Source organism: Tursiops truncatus, chromosome 2, assembly GCF_011762595.2.
Source record: "Tursiops truncatus isolate mTurTru1 chromosome 2, mTurTru1.mat.Y, whole genome shotgun sequence".
NCBI classification, from domain to species: Eukaryota; Metazoa; Chordata; class Mammalia; order Artiodactyla; family Delphinidae; genus Tursiops; species Tursiops truncatus.
The window spans coordinates 119,457,617-119,480,874 of record NC_047035.1 but is presented as its reverse complement, the minus strand read 5'-3'; the positions used below and the strand labels follow the sequence as shown (position 1 = coordinate 119,480,874).

The 23,258-nt window shown below is 44.5% G+C and overlaps 1 protein-coding gene across 1 annotated transcript in view; it reads left to right on the top strand.

The window, feature by feature from the left end:
• Positions 1–23,258, top strand: part of LOC101324019 (OTU domain-containing protein 7A) — a 105,492-nt gene that overhangs the window by 2,751 nt on the left and 79,483 nt on the right. The window contains exon 2 of the mRNA XM_073801326.1: positions 13,030–13,248. Coding sequence (XP_073657427.1) covers positions 13,030–13,248 — 219 coding nt within the window. The remainder of the gene's footprint in view (positions 1–13,029; positions 13,249–23,258) is intronic.

Genomic DNA, 23,258 nt, shown 5'->3' with positions numbered 1-23,258 from the left:
TTCTTCTCTTAGCTTCATCCCTTCCACTACGCTTTGGGGCTGTATTGGTAGGTGCATATGTATCCATAATTGTTAGGTCATCTGGCTCTAATATGCTTTGTTACCAATATATAGAGTGTCTCTTTGTCCCACATAATTGTTTTTATCTTTTTTTTTTTTTTAATTTTTGGCTGCATTGAGTCTTAGTTGCAGCATGCTGGATCTTCATTGAGGCATGCGGGATCTTTCATTGCAACGTGCAGGCTCTTCGTTGTGGCAAGCAGGCTTCTCTCTAGTTGTGGCATGGGGGTTTTCTCTTCTCTAGTTGTGGCATGCAGGCTCCAGAGCACGTGGGCTCTGTAGTTTGAGGCATGCGGGCTCTCATTGAGGCTCATGAGCTCAGTAGTTGTGGTGCGCGGGCTTAGTTGCCCCACGGCATGTGGGATCTTTGTTCCCCAACCAAGGATTGAACCCGTGTCCCCTGCATTGGAAGGCGGATTCCATACCACTGGACCACCAGGGAAGTCCCTGTTTTTATCTTTAAATCTGTTTTAGTTGATGTTAAGCCTCTACTCTGCCTTTCTGTTGGTTCATATTTGGAATAACATTTTTTCAGCCGTTATTTCAACCTTTCCTCATCCTTTTATATCAAATGTGATTCTTGGAAGTAATTTATCATCAGGTATTATTTTATTATCCAATACGAGTCTGTCTTTTAAGCAGTGAATTTAATCCACTTACTTTATTTTTATTATTGTCGTATCTGTGCTGCTTTATGTTGTGTGTTTTATTCACCATGCTTTTTGTATGCATCTTTCTCCTTTTCTATCTTTTCTGGCTAATTAAATTTTTCAACTGGTTTGAAAGTTATACATTCTCCTTATGTTATACTTAACCCTGTTCTATTAAAACCTATATTTAGGTTTTCTCCCTATTAATTTTTAAAACTTATCAACAACTATATTTTACCCTGAAAAAGACATGTGTCTTTGTTTTTATCTTCTCCCTCCTGCCTCCATGTGCCCTCAAACATATTTAGGTTCTTTCTGTTGCTTGCTTAGACCACAATCAACTTCTTTATTTACTCACATTTAGCTTTTGCTGAAAGAATACTTTTTCAAAGACTATTTTCTAAAAGAATTTTTGCATGATCAGTCTCCTAACGCTGTCAGTACCTAGAAGAGTTTACATGACATACTTAAATTTTTGTTTAGTGGAATAAGAATTCTGGGTCCAAATTATTTTCCTTTAAAACCATTCCATTCCTCCATTGTCTTCTTGCATCTTAATTTCACATCTTCTAAGAGATTTCCTTCACTTGCTCTTCTAACATCCTAATTTATTCTTCACATGAATCCATTCTGTTAATCAGCATTCACATTATTTCATTCCAAATTAGCCTTTCTCATTATTATTACTATTTCACATTCTCATATTCTCCCTCTTTGAACATATTTACTAGGCTTACTTTATTTTTTTAAAAAGTCTTTATTGAATTTGTTACAATATTGCTTCTGTCTTATGTTTTGGTTTTTTGGCCACAAGGCATGTGAGATCTTAGCTCCCTGACCAGGGCTTGAACCTGCACCCCCTGCATTGGAAGGTGAAGTCTTAACCATTGGACTGCCAGGGAAGTCCCATCTACTAGGCTTACTTTAAAATCATGTCCTCCTGTGCATTCCAGCCCCGGGTACTTTGTGGACTTTCTGTAACTGTGTTTGCACTGCTCAGATGTTTCCTGAGTTTTCCCTGTGAACACACAGCACCTTGCAGTTACCAGCCATCTTAGCTCATGGTATCAGGAGAAAGGGACAAAGGCATGGGCTCTGGTTTGCCTTCCTGTGAATGAGAGCATGGGGGGAAGCACACTCAAGTTGGCGAGTTCTGAATGCTTTAATATGGGCTCAAAATGTTCTCCACTGGCTCTCTTCCCCACAGTTGGCTTTATTCCTTAGGGAACCTCTCAGCTCATCTGTTCTAGAAATTGCTCATTTGCAGGGGCTACCACCTTCTATTCTAACTGTCAGCTCACAGGGGGTGTAGGAGAGAAGAGGGAAGGCTCCAGGCCTGGCCAGCCCACCTGTTCCCATCGTGGTTGGAGCCCCGTCCCAGCTGAGCATGAGCATTGCCCTGACGCTCTTCCAGCTGGCTTTGGCCAAGGTGGGGCTGGCCCACGCTGTGGTGGTGATGGTTCAGGCAGTGAGCCACCAAGGGCTAGCTGGGGAGAGGAAAGGCACAGCCAGAACACCTGCCCTCAGCCCCCACCCATGGAACCCAGCCCATTCCCACTGTTCTGCTCCTGTGGGCTTCCTGGGTGGGTTAGGAAGAGGGTGCTGAGGTGTGGTCACTGACTTGTCGATCTTGTTGTATTGTTCTTAAGTTCTCCTTCATTCTGCCCTTAGCTCTGACTCTGGTGGAACCACCTCTTCTAACCATTTGGTTCAGTCTTTCCCCCAGGCCTTCTGTGACTGTGTGTTCCTTCAGAACCACACAGGACCGCCTCCTGACATCTCTCATGCAGTGGAAATCCAGAGAGCTGACAACTTGGCAGTTCCTGCCCTTCTCGAGTGGCAAACAATCTAAACCATTATCTCACCCTCCCAGGAAAGGGGCTAGAAGGATCCTTCTCTCTGTTTTCACACAGATTCCAGAATCAGGGCCTTATACTGATACCTGCTGCTATCTGATTTTTATCAGATATTATTTAAGGGGAAAAAAAGAAGAAGTCTATCATAAGATAATTTCATTAACTGAGCCTTGTGAACATATGTATTTTTAATAAAATAGAAATTGTAATTTCTGCATTAGATCTATATATCCTTTAATTGAATTCTTCCTGAAATCACAGTGCCCTAAAATGGAAAATACAGTCCTCCATATTCTAAATTCTAAATCAGCAACAATGATTCATGAACCAAATCTGGCCACTGCCTGTTTTTTTTAATAAAGTTTTATTGGAACCCATAAAACTTTATTTATTTATTTGCTGTCTATGGCTGTCTATGTCTGCTTTATTTATTTATTATTTATTCACTGTCTATGGCTGCTTTACTACTACAAAGACAGAGTTGAGTAGTTGTGACTGCGACTTGTATGGCCCATAAAGCCTAAAATATTTATATCTGTCCCTTTTAGAAAAGTTTTGTCTACCTGCTTTAAAATATACCCAGGATTTGTTTTACTCAGGTATAGTGAGACACACAGACATGGACATGGCTATCTTAGGGGAAGAGATTCTTATACTCACAGTTCCCTAGAAACAGGAGGCATGGCACACCCTGAAGGGACACACGGGGAAGCACCAGGGTTGATCAGGAGGCCAAGGGGACAGAGGAAAACAAGGGTAGGAGCCTGTATTGTGTTTCTGTGGGAAAGATAAGGCAGGGTAAACAGACTTAGGACTGGCCAGTTTGAGTAATTTCTGCAGCTCTCTGGGGCATAGGGGCCATCTCTCATTGTCTGGCACCTGGGCCTGGGGTAATTAGGGCAGGAACATGGCTTGCTGGTGTAAGAACCAGATAAAGAAGGTGATCCAGAGTATGGGCTCTGAGTTGGTTGGTTTGCATAGGAAAGATGTGCTCCTGCGTGAGTCCTTTGGTATCTCTAAGAACTGGCTACTTCTGTAGGGAAATCCTCTCCCCATTCACGGAGGCCCTGGATGCCAGAGCCTCAAGAATACAGAAAATAAGAAAACAGAGTTAAGACACATCCCCTGGCCTAAATCATAGATGGTGTTTTTTTTTGTTTGATTCTTTGTTTGGGGTTTTTTTTAATTTATTTTTTTAATTGAAGTAGAGTTGATTTATAATGTGTTAATTTCTGCTATACAGCAGAGTGATTCAGCTACACATATGTATACATCTTTTTTATATTCTTTTCCATTATCGTTCATCACAGGATACTGAGTATAGTTCCCTCTGCTACACGAAATCATAGATGTTTGAGTTGGCTTTGTCAAGGGATGGGAAATTCTCTAATTCCCTCACTATTTTTTTAAAAGCTCTCTGTATTTCTCTGGGGCATAACTTTGAACATGGTAATTCCTGTTTTATTTATTTTATTTATACTTCCAAAGGAAGGATTGCTGCGTTCATGTTTAAAGAATCAGTTTGTGAGTGTGTCTGTGTGTGTGTCTGTGTGTGTGTGATTACATGTATGCATTCATGGACGTGGTAGTTGGGAGGAGTTAGAATTAGGAGTGTATGTCTCTTGTTATATGATCTTTAACATAATTTACTTTTAGTTCAAAAAGATTTTTCCCTTCATGTGAAGTCTTCATGTGAAGACTCCAAATATTTAATATTTGGAACGGCTTAATAGCATCATATTGCACTGTGAGTCACAACGTTTCCAAGGTCCTCATCAATTGGCAATAGGTGCTGATTGATAAGCCAAGAAGGCGTATGGATGACCCCGCCCAGCACATTCCCTCTGTTGGGAGAAGTGCGGGTTCACGTCACCTCAGGTGTTTGAGCAACCCATCGGGTCCCGAAGGATGGGGCAGTTCCTACTTTCCCAGATTCCAGAAGGCAAGAGATGTGACCTTAGCAAGGCTTGTGAGGGGGAGAGGGGCAGGGGATCTCCTCTGATCCCGCGCTGGGGGAACTGGACCAGGCACAGGACAAGCGGCTGGCCCACGTGCTCTGCGGATCCTCTACCACATGGCCTCTTTGGTCTGCTGTTTCTTCTCGTCCTTCTTCAAAATACAACATACTTAAACACCTTGAATTCATCTCAGAATGAAATTGAAGGTGAATCAAAACTATCCGTTTGATAGACAGACACTGTCTCTGAGATGTACTGTGAAGAATAAGACCATCATTTTTTGAGATTGCCATGACAACAGAAAATCCAGGCAGAGAAGCATGTAATGGCTTAATATTTGTGTCCTGGGAATCTTCACGTGGGATGTGTTTATCAGAGTAATTTTTTTAACCTCTTTATTGGAGTATAATGGCTTTACAATGGTGTGTTAGTTTCTGCTTTATAACAAAGTGAATCAGTTATACATATACATATGTTCCCATATCTCTTCCCTCTTGCGTCTCCCTCCCTCCCACATTCCCTATCCCACCACTCCAGGTGGTCACAAAGCACCGAGCTGATCTCCCTGTGCTATGCAGCTGCTTCCCACTAGCTATCTACCTTACGTTTGGTAGTGTATATATGTCCATGCCTCTCTCTCGCTTTGTCACACCATACCCTTCCCCCTCCCCATATCCACAAGTCCATTCTCTAGTAGGTCTGTGTCTTTATTCCCATCTTACCCCTAGGTTCTTCATGACCTTTTTTTTTCTTCTTAGATTCCATATATATGTGTTAGCATACGGTATTTGTTTTTCTCTTTCTGACTTCCTTCACTCTGTATGACAGACTCTAGGTCCATCTACCTTACTACAAATAACTCAATTTTGTTTCTTTTCATGGCTGAGTAATATTCCATTGTATATATGTGCCACATCTTCTTTATCCATTCATCTGTTGATGGACACTTAGGTTACTTCCATGTCCTGGCTATTGTAAATAGAGCTGCAGTGAACATTTTGGTACATGACTCTTTTTGAATTATGGTTTTCTCAGGGTATATACCCAGTAGTGGGATTGCTGGGTCGTATGGTACTTCTATTTATAGTTTTTTAAGGAACCTCCGTACTGTTCTCCATTGTGGCTGTATCAATTTACATTCCCACCAGCAGTGCAAGAGGGTTCCCTTTTCTCCACACCCTCTTCAGCATTTATTGTTTCTAGATTTTTTGATGATGGCCATTCTGACCAGTGTGAGATGATATCTCATTATAGTTTTGATTTGCATTTCTCTAATGATTAATGATGTTCAGCATTCTTTCATGTGTTTGTTGACAATCTGTATATTTTCTTTGGAGAAATGTCTATTTAAGTCTTCTGCCCATTTTTGGATTGGGTTGTTTGTTTTTTTGTTATTGAGCTGCATGAGCTGCTTGTAAATTTTGGAGATTAATCCTTTGTCAGTTGCTTCACTTGCAAATATTTTCTCCCATTCTGAGGGTTGTCTTTTGGTCTTGTTTATGGTTTCCTTTGCTGTGTAAAAGCTTTGAAGTTTCATTAGGTCCCATTTGTTTATTTTTGTTTTTATTTCCATTTCTCTAGGAGGTGGGTCAAAAGGGATCTTGCTGTGATTTATGTCATAGAGTGTTCTGCCTATGTTTTCCTCTAAGACTTTGATAGTGTCTGGCTTTACATTTAGGTCTTTAATCCATTTTGAGCTTATTTTTGTGTATGGTGTTAGGGAGTGTTCTAATTTCATTCTTTTACAGGTACCTGTCCAGTTTTCCCAGCACCACTTATTGAAGAGCCTATCTTTTCTCCACTGTATATTCTTGCCTCCTTTATCAAAGATAAGGTGACCATATGTGCGTGGGTTTATATCTGGGCTTTCTATCCTGTTCCATTGATCTATATTTCTGTTTTTGTGCCAGTACAATACTTTCTTGATTACTGTAGCTTTGTAGTATAGTCTGAAGTCAGGGAGCCTGATTCCTCCAGCTCCATTTTGAATTCTCAAGATTGCTTTGGCTATTCGGGATCTTTTGTGTTTCCATATAAATTGTGAAATTTTTTGTTCTAGTTCTGTGGAAAATGCCAGTGGTAGTTTGATAGGGATTGCATTGAATCTGTAGATTGCTTTGGGTAGTAGAGTCATTTTCACAATGTTGATTCTTCCAATCCAAGAACATGGTATATCTCTCCATCTATTTGTATCATCTTTAATTTCTTTCATCAGTGTCTTATAATTTTCTGCGTACAGGTCTTTTGTCTCCTTAGGTAGGTTTATTCCTTGCTATTTTATTCTTTTTGTTGCAGTGGTAAATGGGAGTGTTTTCTTAATTTCACTTTCAGATTTTTCATCACTAGTGGATAAGAATGCCAGAGATTTCTGTGCATTAATTTTGTATCCTGCTACTTTACCAAATTCATTGATTAGATCTGGTAGTTTTCTGGTAGCATCTTTAGGATTCTCTGTGTATAGTATCATATCATCTGCAAACAGTGACAGCTTTACTTCTTCTTTTCCGATTTGGATTCCTTTTATTTCTTTTTCTTCTCTGGTTGCTGTGGCTAAAACTTCCAAAACTATGTTGAATAAGAGTGGTGAGAGTGGGCAACCTTGTCTTGTTCCTGATCTTAGTGGGAATGGTTTCAGTTTTTCACCATTGAGGACGATGTTGGCTGTGGGTTTGTCATATATGGCTTTTATTATCTTGAGGAAAGTTCCCTCTATGCCTACTTTCTGGAGGGTTTTTATCATAAATTGGTGTTGAATTTTGTTGAAAGCTTTCTCTGCATCTATTGAGATGATCATATGGTTTTTCTCCTTCAATTTGTTAATATGGTGTATCTCTTTGATTGATTTGCATATATTGAAGAATCCTTGCATTCCTGGAATAAACCCCACTTGATCATGGTGTATGATCCTTTTAATGTGCTGTTGGATTCTGTTTGCTAGTATTTTGTTGAGGATTTTTGCATCTATGTTTATCAGTGATATTGGCCTGTAGTTTTCTTTCTTTGTGACATCTTAATCTGGTTTTGATATCAGGGTGATGGTGGCCTCATAGAATGAGTTTGGGAGTGTTCCTCCGTCTGCTATATTTTGGAAGAGTTTGAGAAGGTTTGGTGTTAGCGCTTCTCTAAGTGTTTGATAGAATTTGCCTGTGAAGCCATCTGGTCATGGGCTTTCGTCTTCTGGAAGATTTTTAATCACCGTTTCAATTTCAGTGCTTGTGACTGGTCTGTTCATATTTTCTGTTTCTTCCTGATTCAGTCTCCGCAGGTTGTGCATTTCTAAGAATTTGTCCATTTCTTCCAGGTTGTCCATTTTATTGGCATATAGTTGCTTGTAGTAATCTCTCATGATCCTTTGTATTTCTGCAGTGTCAGTTGCAACTTCTCCTTTTTCATTTCTAGATGTATTGATTTGAGTCTTCTCCCTTTTTCTCTTGATGAGTCTGGCTAATTGTTTATGAATTTTGTTTATCTTCTCAAAGAACCAGCTTTTAGTTTTATTGATCTTTGCTATCGTTTCCTTCATTTCTTTTTCATTTATTTCTGATCTAATCTTTATGATTTCTTTCCTTCTGCTAACTTTGGAGTTTTTTTGTTCTTCTTTCTCTAATTGCTTTAGGTGCAAGGTTAAGTTGTTTATTTGAGATGTTTCCTGTTTCTTAAGGTAGGTTTGTATTGCTATAGACTTCCCTCTTAGAACTGCTTTTGCTGCATCCCATAGGTTTTGGGTCGTCATGTCTCCATTGTCATTTGTTTCTAGGTATTTTTTGATTTCCTTTTTGATTTCTTCAATGATCACTTCATTATTAAGTAGTGTATTGATTAGCCTCCGTGTGTTTGTATTTTTTACAGATCTCTTCCTGTAATTGATATCTAGTCTCATAGTGTTGTGTTCGGAAAAGATACTTGATACGATTTCAATTTTCTTAAATTTACTAAGGCTAGATTTGTGACCCAAGATATGATCTATCCTGGAGAATATTCCATGAGCACTTGAGAAAAGTGTGTATTCTGTTGTTTTTGGATGGAATGACCTATAAATATCAATCAAGTCCATCTTGTTTAATGTATCATTTAAAGCTTGTGTTTCCTTAATTATTGTCATTTTGGATGATCTGTCCATTGGTGAAAGCGGGGTGTTAAAGTCCCCTACTATGATTGTGTTACTGTCAATTTCCCCTTTTATGGCTTTTAGCATTTGCCTTATGTATTGAGGTGCTCCTATGTTGGGTGCATAAATATTTACAATTGTTATATCTTCTTCCTGGATCGATCCCTTGATCATTATGTAGGGTCCTTCTTTGTCTCTTGTAATAGTCTTTATTTTAAAGTCTATTTTGTCTGATATGAGAATTGCTACTCCAGCTTTCTTCTGATTTCCATTTGCATAGAATATCTTTTTCCATCCCCTCACTTTCATTCTGTATGTGTCCCTAGGTCTGAAGTGGGTCTCTTGTAGACAGCATATATACGGGTCTTGTTTTTGTATCCATTCAGCCAGTCTGTGTCCTTTGGTGGGAGCATTTAATCCATTTACATTTAAGGTAATCATCAATATGTATGTTCCTATTTGCATTTTCTTAATTGTTTTGGGTTTGTTATTGTAGGCCTTTTCCTTCTCTTGTCTTTTTTGCCTAGAGAAGTTCCTTTAGCATTTGTTGTAAAGCTGGTTTGGTGGTGCTGAACTCTCTCAGCTTTTGCTTGTCTGTAAAGGTTTTAATTTCTCCATCAAATCTGAATGAGATCCTTGCTGGGCAGAGTAATCTTGGTTGTAGGGTTTTCTCCTTCATCACTTTAAATATGACCTGCTACTCCCTTCTGGCTTGCAGAGTTTCTGCTGAAAGATCAGCTGTTAACCTAATGGGATTCCCTTGTGTGTTATTTGTTGTTTTTCCCTTGCTGCTTTTAATATGTTTTCTTTTTATTTAATTTTTGACAGTTTGATTAATATGTGTCTTGGCGTATTTCTCCTTGGATTTACCCTGTATGGGACTCTCTGTGCTTCCTGGACTTGAATGACAATTTCCTTTCCCATATTAGGGAACTTTTCAACTATAATCTCTTCAAATATTTTCTCAGTCCCTTTCTTTTTCTCTTCTTCTTCTGGGATCCCTATAATTCGAATGTTGGTGCGTTTAATGTTGTCCCAGAGGTCTCTGAGACTGTCCTCAGTTCTTTTCATTCTTATATCTTTATTCTGCTCTGCAGTAGTTATTTCCACTATTTTATCTTCCAGGTCACTTATCCGTTCTTCTGCCCCAGTTATTGTGCTATTGATCCCTTCTAGAGTACTTTTAGTTTCATTTATTGTGTTGTTCATCATTGCTTGTTTCCTCTTTAGTTCTTCTAGGTCCTTGTTAAATGTTTCTTGCATTTTGTCTATTCTATTTCCAAGATTTTGTATCATCTTTACTATCATTATTCTGAATTCTTTTTCAGGTAGATTGCCTATTTCCTCTTCATTTGTTAGGTCTGGTGTGTTTTTACATTGCTCCTTAATCTGCTGTGTGTTTTTCTGTCTTTTCATTTTGCTTATCTTACTGTGTTTGGGGTCTCCTGTTCGCAGGCTGCACGTTCGTAGTTCCCGTTGTTTTTGGTGTCTGTCCTCAGTGGCTAAGGTTGGTTCATTGGGGTGTGTAGGTTTCCTGGTGGAGGGGCCTAGTGCCTGTTTTCTGGTGTATGAGGCTGGATCTTGTCCTTCTGGTGGGCAGGTCCACGTCTGGTGCTGTGTTTTGGGGTGTCTGTGGCCTTATTATGATTTTAGGCAGCCTCTCTGCTAATGGATGGGGCTGTGTTCCTGTCTTGCTAGTTGTTTGGCATAGGGTGTCCAGCACTGTAGCTTTTGGTCGTTGAGTGAAGCTGGGTGGTGGTGTTGACATGGAGATCTCAGGGAGATTTTCACTGTTTGATATTACATGGAGCTGGGAGGTCTCTTGTGGACCAGTTTCCTGAAGTTGGCTCTCCCACCTCAGAGGCACAGCACTGACTCCTGGCTGGACCCGAGAGGCACAGCACTGACTCCTGGATGGAGCACCAAGAGACTGTCCTCCACACGGCTCAGAATAAAAAGGAGAAAAAGTAAGAAAGAATGAAAGAAAAGAAAGAAAGAAAGAAAGAAAGAAAGAAAGAAAGAAAGAAAGAAAGAAAGAAAGAAAGAAAAGAAAGAATAAAATAAAGTAAGATAAGTTATTAAAATATAAAATAATTATTAAGAAAAAAAATTTTAAGTGGAAAAAAAAAATGGACGGGCAGAGCCCTAGGACAAATGGTGAAAGCAAAGCTATACAGACAAAATCTCACACAGAAGCATACACATACACACTCACAAAAAGAGGAAAAGGGGAAAAAATCATAAATCTTGCTCCCAAAGTCCACCTCCTCAATTTGGGATGATTCGTTGTCTATTCATGTATTCCACAGATGCAGGGTACATCAAGTTGATCGTGGAGCTTTAATCCGCTGCTTCTGAGGCTGCTGGGAGAAATTTCCTTTTCTCTTCTTTGTTCACACAGCTCCTGGGGTTCAACTTTGGATTTGGCCCCGCCTCTGCATGTAGGTCGCCTGAGGGCATCTGTTCTTCGCTCAGACAGGACGGGGTTAAAGGAGCCGCTAATTCGGGGGCTCTGGCTCACTCAGGCCATGGGGAGGGAGGGGTACAGAGCCGGGCGAGCCTGTGGCAGCAGAGGCCAGCATGACGTTGCACCAGTCTGAGGCGCGCTGTGCGTTCTCCCGGGGAAGTTGTCCCTGGATCACGGGACCCTGGCAGTGGTGGGCTGCACAGGCTCCCGGGAGGGGAGGTGTGGATAGTGACCTGTGCTTGCACACAGGCTTCTAGGTGGCGGCAGCAGCAGCCTTAGCATCTCATGCTGGGTCCATGCTGATAGCCGCGGCTCGTGCCCGTCTCTGGAGCTCCTTTAAGCGGCGCTCTTAATCCCCTCTCCTCGCGCACCAGGAAACAAAGAGGGAAGAAAGAGTCTCTTGTCTCTTCGGCAGCTCCAGACTTTTCCCGGACTCCCTCCCGGCTAGCCGTGGCCCACTAGCCGCCTTCAGGCTGTGTTCACGCAGCCAACCCCAGTCCTCTCCCTGGGATCTGACCTCCGAAGCCAGAGCCTTAGTTCCCAGCCCCCACCCGCCCCGGTGGGTGAGCAGACAAGCCTCTCGGGCTGGTGAGTGCTGGTCGGCACCGATCCTCTGTGCGGGAATCTTTCCGCTTTGCGCTCCGCACCCCTGTTGCTGTGCTCTCCTCCATGACTCTGACGCTTCGCCCCTCTGCCACCCGCAGTCTCCGCCCACGAAGGGGCTTCGTAGTGTGTGGCAACCTTTCCTCCTTCACAGCTCCCTCCCACTGGTGCAGGTTCCATCCCTATTCTTTTGTCTCTGTTTTTTTCTTTTGCCCTACCCAGGTACGTGGGGAGTTTCTTGCCTTTTGGGAGGTCTGAGGTCTTCTGCCAGCGTCCAGTGGGTGTTCTATAGGAGCAGTTCCACGTGTAGACGTATTTCTGATGTATTTGTGGGGAGGAAGGTGATCTCCGCGTCCTACTCCTCCGCCATCTTCTCCTGTCTCCCAGAGTAACTTTAATAAAGGTGACCTATCTTAAAATACAAGCCTCAGTGGAGGAAGCCGAGTGGATTGCTTCTCACTTTAAAAATATAAATGTGGACTTCCCTGGTGGTGCAGTGGTTGAGAGTCCGTCTGCTGATGCAGGGGGCATGGGTTCATGCCCCGGTCCGGGAAGATCCCACATGCTGCAGAGCGGCTGGGCCCGTGAGCCATGGCCTCTGAGCCTGTGCGTCCAGAGCCTGTGCTCCGCAACGGGAGAGGGCCACAACAGTGAGAGGCCCGTGTACCGCAAAAAAAAAAAAAAAAAAAAAAAAAAAAAAAAAAAAAATATATATATATATATATATATATATATATATATATATGTATATAAATGCATAAAAACAAAGGCCGTCTCCCGTGTAGCATTTCATTCCAGAGGAGGGCAGCTCTGTTGAGCTGAATTCCATGTAACTTAAGACCCAGGAAGCAAGTCTGGTTATCTTTAAGGATGCTGAGTATTTGTGTGGTGGACTTACCCTTAGCCTCCTTCTAAGTGGTTTCATGACTAAGTGCCATGTGCCAGGTTGTGGTGATGTTAGCCCAGCATGAGGGAGGCCTGCAGAGAACACTGGGAGGGTGGCAGGGCTGGTGCAGCAGGTAATGGGTGTATGGGTGTCCATGGGTGTGCCTCTGTGTGTGGTGTGTGTGTGTGTACATGTGTATGTGTGCCGCATGAGTGTGTCATGTGTGTTTACACGTGCGTGTGGCGTGTGTGCACGTGTATGTGTGCACACGGGTGGGGGTGTCATGTGTATATGGTCACATGTGGGATGTGTCGTGTGTACATCCACGTGTGTGAGCATGTCTGCGCGTGTGTCGTGTGCACACGTGTGGGATGTGTCGAGTGCTCATGCAGAGGCCCGCATCTCTCAACCCCCCTTGTCTCCCTCCCCCCACCCCCACAGAGAAGCGACTCTCGCGCGGGATCTCCCACGCCAGCTCAGCCATCGTGTCCCTGGCGCGGTCCCACGTGGCGAGCGAGTGCAGCAGCGAGCAGTTTCCACTGGAGATGCCCATCTACACGTTCCAGCTGCCGGACCTGAGCGTGTACAGCGAGGACTTCCGGAGCTTCGTGGAGCGAGACTTGATCGAGCAGGCGACAATGGTGGCTCTGGAGCAGGCGGGTAAGTACCCCCCAGGCAGCTCCGGTGCCTGCGGGCCCTGCCCGGCCCTAGCCTGGAGCCGGTGGATGTGGAGCAAGGACCACGTGGTGCCCAGATCTCCTGAGTGTTCCCTTTGTCGCTAATACAGCCTGGCCAGGTCAGCACCCCTACAAAGAGAACCGTAGGCTGCTTTGCTTTACTTCTCTCCTTTCCCATCCAATCCCTGGCCCCCAGTTGAGTGTGGAACAAAAGATAAGAAAGACCCTGTGCTTGGAGAGAAATAAGAGACCCTGTCAATTCCTGTGGACACAGGCAAGTTAGGTGACCTCTTTGAGCCTCAGTGCTCCAGTCTGCAAAGACGTGGAGAAGACGGATGCCGGCCTGGTGAGGCTGAGCTGTTAGATGGCACATGCCCTACCGAGCTGCTTCTCTCCCACCCTCACCGGCACCCCAGCCTCCAGGTTAAGGAAACATAAAATTTGACTTTGGTTTCTTCCCTCTCCTTCATGTTTCTCTGACATCCTGATGAGGATGAGATTCAGGGAGCAAACCAAAACTTGTCTTCTTTGGAGTGCCTAAGGACAAAATAACTAGTTCCAAACAAATTCTGCAACAGATGTTGGTTCTTCCTGAGAAGCGCGGCCCCTTTCTCGCTCATAATCATTTGCATTGTAAATCTTTGCACAGTCACACGTTCAGGGGGTTCTCAGACATGCATGTAGAGGATTCTACGCCCTTCCTCTCAGGCCCCTGTGCATCTCCCATGGGGGCACAAGATCCACACCGGTAAAGAGGGGATGGTGGTTAGTGGGGCCTTACTTGTGCTAGGCAACCTGGCGGGCAGGTCTCAGCGCAGGGCTCGGGGGCCTCACCCGTGGCATGTTTGCTTTGACAACAGGATCTGCAATCCTGATAACTGTGTTGGATCTGATGTTGTGACCACGGAAAAATCATTTTCTCGGCTGCTGCACAGCTGCCAGAAGCCACCCAGAGACCGACACCCACACCTGGCTCTGTCTTACCTCCAGGTCTTTTACTGATCGACACACATAAAACAGCCTCTCTAGATTACCTGCAATCTTAAAGCCCTCCTTCTGGAGGCTGGTTATTTTAAAGATGACTCTTTGAGAGTAAATCAGATGAGATATTTTAAACCAAAGAGTCACTATTCATAGAGAAGGGAAAATTGGTATAGGTTAAGAAAGAAAAAATTTCATGAGCTAATTTCTCTTGAAGGGTACGGCAGCCGAGCCCTTGACAAAGTTCAGCCCCAAGCGTTGCCAGTAGCAATAATTGCTGCCTCATTTAAGCTGAGTCCTGGGACTTCCCTGGTGGTCCAGTGGTTAAGAATACGCCTTCCAATGAACGGGGCGCGGGTTCCATCCCTGGTGGGGGAACTAAGATCCCACATGCCACGGGGCAACTAAGCCCACGCACCACAACTACAGAGCCCACACGCTGTGGAGCCCACGCACCACAGCTAGAGAGAAGCCCAGACGCCACAACAAAAGATCCTGCATGCCTCAACTAAGACCTGATGCAGCCAAATAAATAAATAAATATTTAAAAAATAAAAAATAAAGCTCGAGTCCTGGTAAAGGGCATGGAGTCCACCGTGCCAGCCTTTTCCTCCAGCTTTGTCATGCTCAGCAAGAGCCCTTGCTCCTTTGGAAGGTCTCTTGTGTGTTTTTTCCATGTAAGTTTTTATCACTTACATTTGACCTTCCAGACCAGCATTTCCAGACCTTACATTTTACCTTCCAGACCAGACCATGCTATTTTACCCTAACTATCCAATTTTGGAAAACACCTTTTACAAACCCAAACTTAAGGAGTCAAGATGCTACATTCACCCACAGTACCTTATTTCCGTCACGTGCCAAGAGGATGGAGAGAAGGGACAGCAGGGTGGCCCACCCGGGGCTGCGGACAGCACCCCGTCAGTGCCGCAGGAGGCCTTGGGGAGGCCAACTGGTGCCCCAGCCTTCAGGAATGTGATCCTGGGCAGGGAGGGTCTGAACGTCAGGGTTCAACGAGGGCAGGAAGGTGAGGACTGGAAAATCACAGAGGGCAGAATACACGTTCATTCCTCTCCCCCCGCCTCCACCACTGTCCATCAACTTCTCTGAACTCTTTAAGCAGTAGACCCGATCATCCTTCAGGCTCTTTCCATGCCGGATCCTGGTGGAGATACTGGCTGAGGCCGGCGAGTCCCTCTCAGCCCCCCACCCCAGCTGGGTGAGGAGGCCAGGCGCTGGGAGGTGGCCCAGACTGCGCCCCTTGGGCCCTGCTGTCACTCTCCGTGGGGCAGACAGAACTCCACCGAGGAACAGTAGGGAAAAAGCTGCTCGCTGTGGCCAGGTGTAGCATGTCCATTCCTCCGTCCAGTAATTAGTGCTCGGATCGCTGTGAATCAACCATTGATAATCAATATTATTTACTGTGTTCATGGGAGATGGAAATACAGATGTCAAAAAAATTTTAGAGAAAAATATCTACTTGTTCAAGACATAATTCAAGTTGTGTTTGGAAGGAAATGTAAACTCTGTCCTAGGGCCTCAGGGTGGGGGACGTCCCCCTCCCCGGGGGCTGGACGGGAACCCAGGGCTCATGTGGTCCAGAAAATGGGCCAAGGACTTCCCTGGTGGCACAGTGGTTAAGAATCCGCCTGCCAGTGCAGGGGACACGGGTTCGAGCCCTGGTCCGGGAATATCCCACATGTTGTGGAGCAACTAAGCCCGTGCACCACAACTACTGAGCCTGCGCTCTAGAGCCCGCATGCCACAGCTACTGAGCCCACATGCTGCAACTACTGAAGCCCACGCGCCTAGAGCCTGTGCTCCTCAACAAGAGAAGCCACCACAAAGAGAAGCCCGCGCACAGCAACGGAGAGTAGCCCCCACTCACCACAACTAGAGAAAGTACACATGCAGCAACAAAGACCCAACACAGCCAAAAACAAAATAAAATAAACAAATTTTTAAAAAAGAAAGAAAATGGGCCAAGAAGATGGCCTGTGTTGCCTATGGTCCAGCTGTCCCTCCCAGGGACCCAGCTCCACTCCCTCAGAGCCCAGCGTAGAGTGGGTATCCAGAATGGTCCTCCAGCTCCCCAAGGCACGTGGGCAGCCCCACCTGTTTGAGGAGTCTGTGTATCGAGCAGTGAAGCTTCACCTCCCACAGAACCCACAGGAGAGGGAGTGCCATTCTCCTCGGGCCTTAAAACCCCGGAGGGCATGACATACTCCCACCCCATGACAGTCGGGGACAACAGGAGGGCCACATTTTCAGGACATAAAACCGCTGACCTCCTGAGAGAGGAAGGAAGATGAGACTGCAAGAAAGCATTTGTTTCTCAACCGGGTTATCCTGCTGCATTCACACGTAAGAAGATGCAGAGATCATGGGTCTCACAGTTTGGAAAGTAACATCTGGCAGCCCTTTGGGACACCCCCACAGTGAGGATGAGATGGTGTGATGCTCCAGTGAGTTCGTGGATCCAAAGGCAGAGGGATGTCTGCATACAGCAGTTACTGCATACACGGGACACTGAGGTCTAGACGTCAGAAAGTGTGGGGACACCTCTGAGTTGTGGTGTTGAGTCTGTCTCCACGGGAGTAGAGTTGGATTGGAACAAATCTGGCAGAGAAGCCCTAAAATGTGCAGGTTTTCACGTGAGTCAGCCCAGCTCCGCCTTATCCCAAATCAGCTGAGAGGCCCCCTGGAGCCTCACTTCCTTCCATCTTAAAGTCGTAGGCAGGACAGCTGCCAAGACAGATTCAAAGGCAAGCTTGACCTGCGCTCCCACAGACACCCCATCCAGGTGCTGGGTGTCCCATCGCTGCGAACAACGCAGGTGAAATTGCTGCCCTCATGGAGGTGAAGTTCTGGTGGGGAAGAAAGGTGATAAGGTAGGCCCTCAATATGGCGTGAGGCCACGAGGTAGGGGCTCTGAAGTGGAGGGAGGGAGCACGAGGCAGGGCTCTTGAGGGCAGGGAGGAATGAGCCATGGACACCGTCAAAGCCTTGGCACATTTAAGTAAGGCGGGACACGGGAGCGGATGGAGTGAGGGCTGGAGGGGTTGGAAAGGAAGGTGAGAGAATGGTAGCAGGGGCCAGGGAACACTCCTGAGCCTTGGGGTTCACAGTAAGGAGGCTGTGCAGCCCCAGAAGGGCTTTGAGAAGGGGTGGTGACATGTTTGGATTCACACCGACACGTCCTGGCTGCCGTGTTGAGAGTGGACTCTGCAGAGGAAAAAGGAGCAGGAACAGCGAGGCGGGCAGCTGCTGCGTTAGCCCAGCGCCATGGGGGCAGCAGTGGAGGTGATAAGAAGCAGCTAGATGTGAAGGCAGGATCTGTTTTGAGGAAAGACCTGCGTGTCTCGCTGATGGATTGGATGGGGCAATGGCAGAAAGAGAGGAGTCGAGCGTGACCCTGAAAATGTTGCCTTTAGCACATGGGTAGATGGTGGTGCTGTGCAGAGATGCAGACCCTTGGAGGAGGGGTTAGGGGGGATGGAGAAGCAAAGTCTGAGATTCTGGTGAGACTTGGAAAATTGCTGTCCAGTTGAAAATGTGGGTGTGGAGCTCAGGAACAGTCTGGGCTAAGGATGCAAATATGGGAGTTAGTGTGGGATGAAATCTGCAGGAGGGATATGCCCATCGTAGGGGCCTCCCACAGCACCCCTGACACAGCCCTGTGCACTGTTGGGTACCAGGTGGATGAGGGAGTCTGGAGCAGGGGCAGAAACATAAGGGAGACAGACCAGGAGCAAATCATCACAGTCCCATTGGAGGAAATCTCAGAAGCACGTGCACAGCACAGTGATGCCCAGAGAAGGGAGGTCAGTGGCCCTGGGTGTGTGGGGTGGCTGCAGAAGGGCAGGGATATTAAAGGGAATCACAGGGTCATATTTAGGGTAAAAATGTGCTCGTCTTTCTGCTAGAGAATTGTCCCATTGTTTTCTTTCATCTAAGTGTCTTCATGGGTGACAAACAAAATGACATCTTTTCTTTTTTAGCATCTTCATTAGAGTATAATTGCTTTACAATGGTGCGTTAGTTTCTGCTGTACAGCAAAGTGAATCAGCTGTACGTTTACATATATCCCCATATCCCCTCCCTCTTGTGTCTCCCTCCCACCCTCCTTATCCCACCCCTCTAGGTGGTCACAAAGCACCGAGCTGATCTCCCTGTGCTATGTGGCTGCTTCCCACTAGCTAGCTATTTTACATTTGGTAGCGTATATAAGTCCATGCCACTCTCTCACTTTGTCCCAGCTTACCCTTTCCCCTCCCCGTGTCCTCAAGTCCATTCTCTATGTCTGTGTCTTTATTCCTGTCCTGCCCCTAGGTTCTTCAGAACCTTTTTCTTTCTTTTTTTAGATTCCATATATATGTGTTAGCATACGGTATTTGTTTTTCTCTTTCTGACTTCCTTCACTCTGTATGACAGACTCTAGGTCCATCCACCTCACTACAAATAACTCAATTTCGTTTCTTTTTATGGCTGAGTAATATTCCATTGTATATATGTACCACATCTTCTTTATCCATTCATCTGTCAATGGACACTTAGGTTGCTTCCATGTCATGGCTATTGTAAATAGTGCTGCAATGAACATTGTGATACATATGACATCTTATTTTAAACTATGCAGTAACCACCCAAATTAAGTGGTCCTGTTATCATGTTACTTGGAAAAGGCAGAATAAGTGATTAATGGCCCCTCACCACTACGTAATACTACAGCCTTCCCTTAGTGATGTTCATCTGATTTTCATCTCTGCAGGAGCTCAAGATTTCTTTCTTGTTTTTTAACATTCACAGTATTCATTCCCATGTTTTTTTTTTTTTTTTCTGTTCTTAAATGAAGTCATTGTGTGGGGAGATGTGAACTACCACCCTGTCCAAGCTTGGAGTAGGAACTTTGAACCATATTCTCAATCCCACTGCTCCTGCAAAAAATCCTTTACCTTGGGCATCCCGTTCTGGATCCAGCTGGGGATGTTAGAATAGCACTGGGCCATTTTTGGTTCTCCAGAGGCTGGAAGGTGCTGGCATTTACCATAGCTGGGTGATCTTCCATAGTAGCCACAGCTGACTAACAGCCCCAGGAATGCTCTCAACTGGGTAAGAGTCTTAACTTCCAGGACCAAACTTAAATCAAACCACTAAAATCTTGCCTTCCATCCCCTAGCCACATAACTAAGTCTTGTTGTGATTCAGTTATGTGAAAAGTGTGACTGAATATGTGGGCTGAATTGATATTTAGAAAATGATAAATTTCCCATAAGAAATGTGAATGAAAGGTAGCATGTCTAGGGAAGATGCCTTGTTGAAGATGGCATTAATTCTCAGATCACAAAAGGTTAATTCTAGGTGTAGGAGATTCCTTCTAGATGAAGGATGACCTCTAGTGTGCAAGATTACTTCGAGATGAAATATGCGGTGCTGGTGAATTCACACCACCATGCTTCCCCTCCTGTGTCCAGAGTCCTGGGCAAGGTGGGGAAACAGCCCCCCTGGAGGAGGGGGCTTAGGGTCTGATGAGAGCAGATTCTGTCTGGTTAAGCCTGGCTTCATGGAGTGCCCTATTTGACATATATGAGCAGTTAATTAGTGCTTAAGTTTTTGAAGATAATGAAGTGTCATCTGACACACATGCTGATTTCCAAGGCATCCTCTCCCTGACCTGGGAACACATTGGTGACCAACCCTGAGACATATTTTCTAGAAGGTGAGCGTGGTGGTGAAGAGGAGGAGAATTTGGGCAAGAACACTGTCTGAATTGTATCAAAGGGCACCTTTTCAGGTGGCATTCCCACCCCGAAATGTACGTGCTTTCCCTGATTTCTCAGAAGCCCCAGGGAGAGCCTTGTATCATTGCAGGGAGACAGTGCTAGTTACATTAGTATCTCAGATCGTGAGGTGAACGGGAAGGAAAACAAGAAATCTGTGGTCTAGAGGATGAGAGTGGGATCAGATAAAGCGGCTTCTGTAAGTTACGGGAGTGCGTTCCCTTCCCTCTGGGAAGGACAGCCCCACGCCTGGCCTCGTGTAATGGCGCTGTCTCCCTCAAGCTCAGGTCACACTTTCTCTCTGTCCTCCCATCAGCACACGGGAGGCCTGGGGGCCCCAGACCCCATCTCCCAGTGTATATCAGCCACCCTGAGCCCAAGCCCGGCACAGAGATGCAGTTCTGCCAGAGGTGGACACACCTGCAGAGAGCCCGTGGAGTACATGATGCAGTACAGACATACAGCAACCTGGGGGCAAGGATTAAGCGTGCTTGGGGACACCACTGAAAAGAAGTACTCGTTCAAATCCCTGGAAGTGACTGGGGATGAGGTGGCCGGCAGTCCCTGCACCAAGGTCCCACATCTCCAGGACTGAGGGGCAGTGACAGAAAGTTGATGCTGCTAAGTATGCCCGGCATGTCGCTGGTGTGGGTCCCTAGAGGGAGGGTGCAAGTCTGGAGGGAGGAGAGATGGCTCAGAAGTGACAGGGGGAGCAGGGGCGCTCCTGGTCCCTGAGGGGTATGAGAGGTGAATCCATGTTGTTAAGTGTAATTATAGTTTATTTTTTCTCATAATTAATGTTGCAATGTACAGGCAGACCTCTGATTTTATGGGTCTGGTTCCAGACCACCACAGTAAAGCAAATAATGCAACAAAGAAAGTCTCACGAATTTTTTGGTTTTCCAGTGCGTATAACAGTTATGTTTATACTATATCGTGCAACAGCACATTTAATAAACCAATGTACATACCTTAATTAAAAAATACTTTATTGCTAAAGAAATGCTAACCATCATCTGAGTCTTCGTGAGTCATAGTAGTAACATCAAAGATCACTGATCACTGTAATAATATAATAATAATGAAAAAGTTTGATATATTGTGAGAATTACCAAAATGTGACCCAGAGACACAGTTAGAGAAAATGCTGCTGGAATATGATGCTGACAGACTTGCTTGATGCAGCGTTGCCACAAACCTTCAGTTTGTAAAAAGCTCACTAAAGCCAAGTGCAATAGAACAAGATGTGCCTATGTGCACATACTACAAATTATTTATCCATCATATTATGATGGACATTTGGTGTCACGGTCAGTCTGGGCTGCCATAATAAAACACCACAGACTGGGTGGCTTAAACAACAGAAATATATTTTCTATCAGTCCTGGAGGCTGGAAGTCCCAGGTCAAGGTGCCAACTGATCCTGTTTCTGGTGAGGGCTTTCCTCCCAGCTTGTATACAAGCACCTTCTTGTCTTCATGTGGTCTTTCCTGTGAAAGACCCTCGGGGGAGAAAGGGAGGCAGAATGAGCTCTCTGGTGCCTCTTACAAGGACATTGATCCTGTTCAGATCAGGGCCCCACCCTTCTGACCTCATTTAACGTTAATTACTCCCTTAGAGGCCCCATCTCCAAATATAGCCACATCAGGGTTAGGGCTTCAACATACGAATATGGGGGGACACATTCAGTCTGTAACAGTTGGGTTGTTTCCAATTTTTGATTATTGTAAAGAGGGTCATTATGGAATTCTTGTACACGTTTTCAATGCACACATGAATATGTTTCTGAAGATACATACCTAGGAGTGGTATTGTTATGGAGTCCAAGCTCGTACTGCTGTCAGCACAATAGGCCAATAAATCGAAAGATGAATCGTTGGGGCAAGGGATAACAACTTTATTTGGAAAGCCAGCTGCAAGGGATAACAACTTTATTTGGAAAGCCAGCTAACCAAGAAGATGGTGGACTTGCGTCCCAAAAATCATCTTGCCTGAGTTAGAATTCAGGCTTCTTTTATACTAAAAGGGGAGGGAGTAAAGTCAAACACTTCCTGGTTCCCATCAGCCTCCGGAGGGGAGGTGTTAATTTCTTCCTCCAGAAGTTATTCACAGGTGGGCCTGGTCAGGATGTTTCCTGTGAGCTAAACAGAGGTATTTTAGCTTAATGCTCATTACCTGGGAGGCAGGGTTCGCAGAGATGGGCCATTATGTATAATTTAAGCTTAGAGGAAACATCCCTTTAGTGATTCATTTGTAATAGAATACAAGTTTCTTCCCTATTACAATATTGCTGGATTATAGGATTTACATATATTCAGCTTTATAACAGTTTTTCAAATAGTTTTTTGAAGCGTGAATGTACCAATTCACTCTTCCACTGTTGAGGGTTCTGGATAGCCCACATTTTTTGTCTTTCCATTTTAGTCACTGTGTTGGAAGTGTGGTAGTCCCATAGTGGCTTTAATTTCTATTTTCTGATGGCTGATAAAGTTGAGTACCTTTTCATGTTACTGGCCATTTGAATATCCTCTTTTGTTGGGTGCCTTTTCAGGATTTTGCCCATTTTTACCTTTGTCTTTTTGATTGATTTGTGGGAATTCCTTACACATTCTGAATATGAGTCCTTTATCAGATGTGTATCACGGACTCCACCCACTCTATGGGCTGCCCTTTTACTCTCTGACTGATACACTTTAATGAACAGATGATCTTAATACTAAAGTAATTAAATTTACCTTTTTTTTCTTTACTTTGAGAACTTTTATTTTGGTTTAAGAAATCTTTGCCTACCCCAGGTTTCTGAAGATAAAAACGCCTGCCTTTCACATTTAAATCTACAACCCACCTAAAAATAAGTTTTATATATGGTGTGACATGTGGTGAAAGTCCGTTTTCCCATATGTTTACACACCTGCCCTGGTACCATTGTTGAAACAATTCTTTCTCTATTATGCTGCAAGGTAAACTTTGACATAAAGCAGGTGATTGTATATGTGTGGTCTGACTCAGACTTTATTTTGTTCCATTGGTGTTTCTGTCCTTGGAACAAAATGACCACGGTTTAAGTCTTACCATGCAGTGTAAGTGCTCCAGCTTTGTTTTTCTTCTTATGATTTGTCTTTGCTATTCACAGCCTTTGCATTTCTATATAAATTAATGTATATGAACTCTATATAGAATAACTATATATTTAATATGGAACCTATGTAAGTTAATTACATATAAATTAATC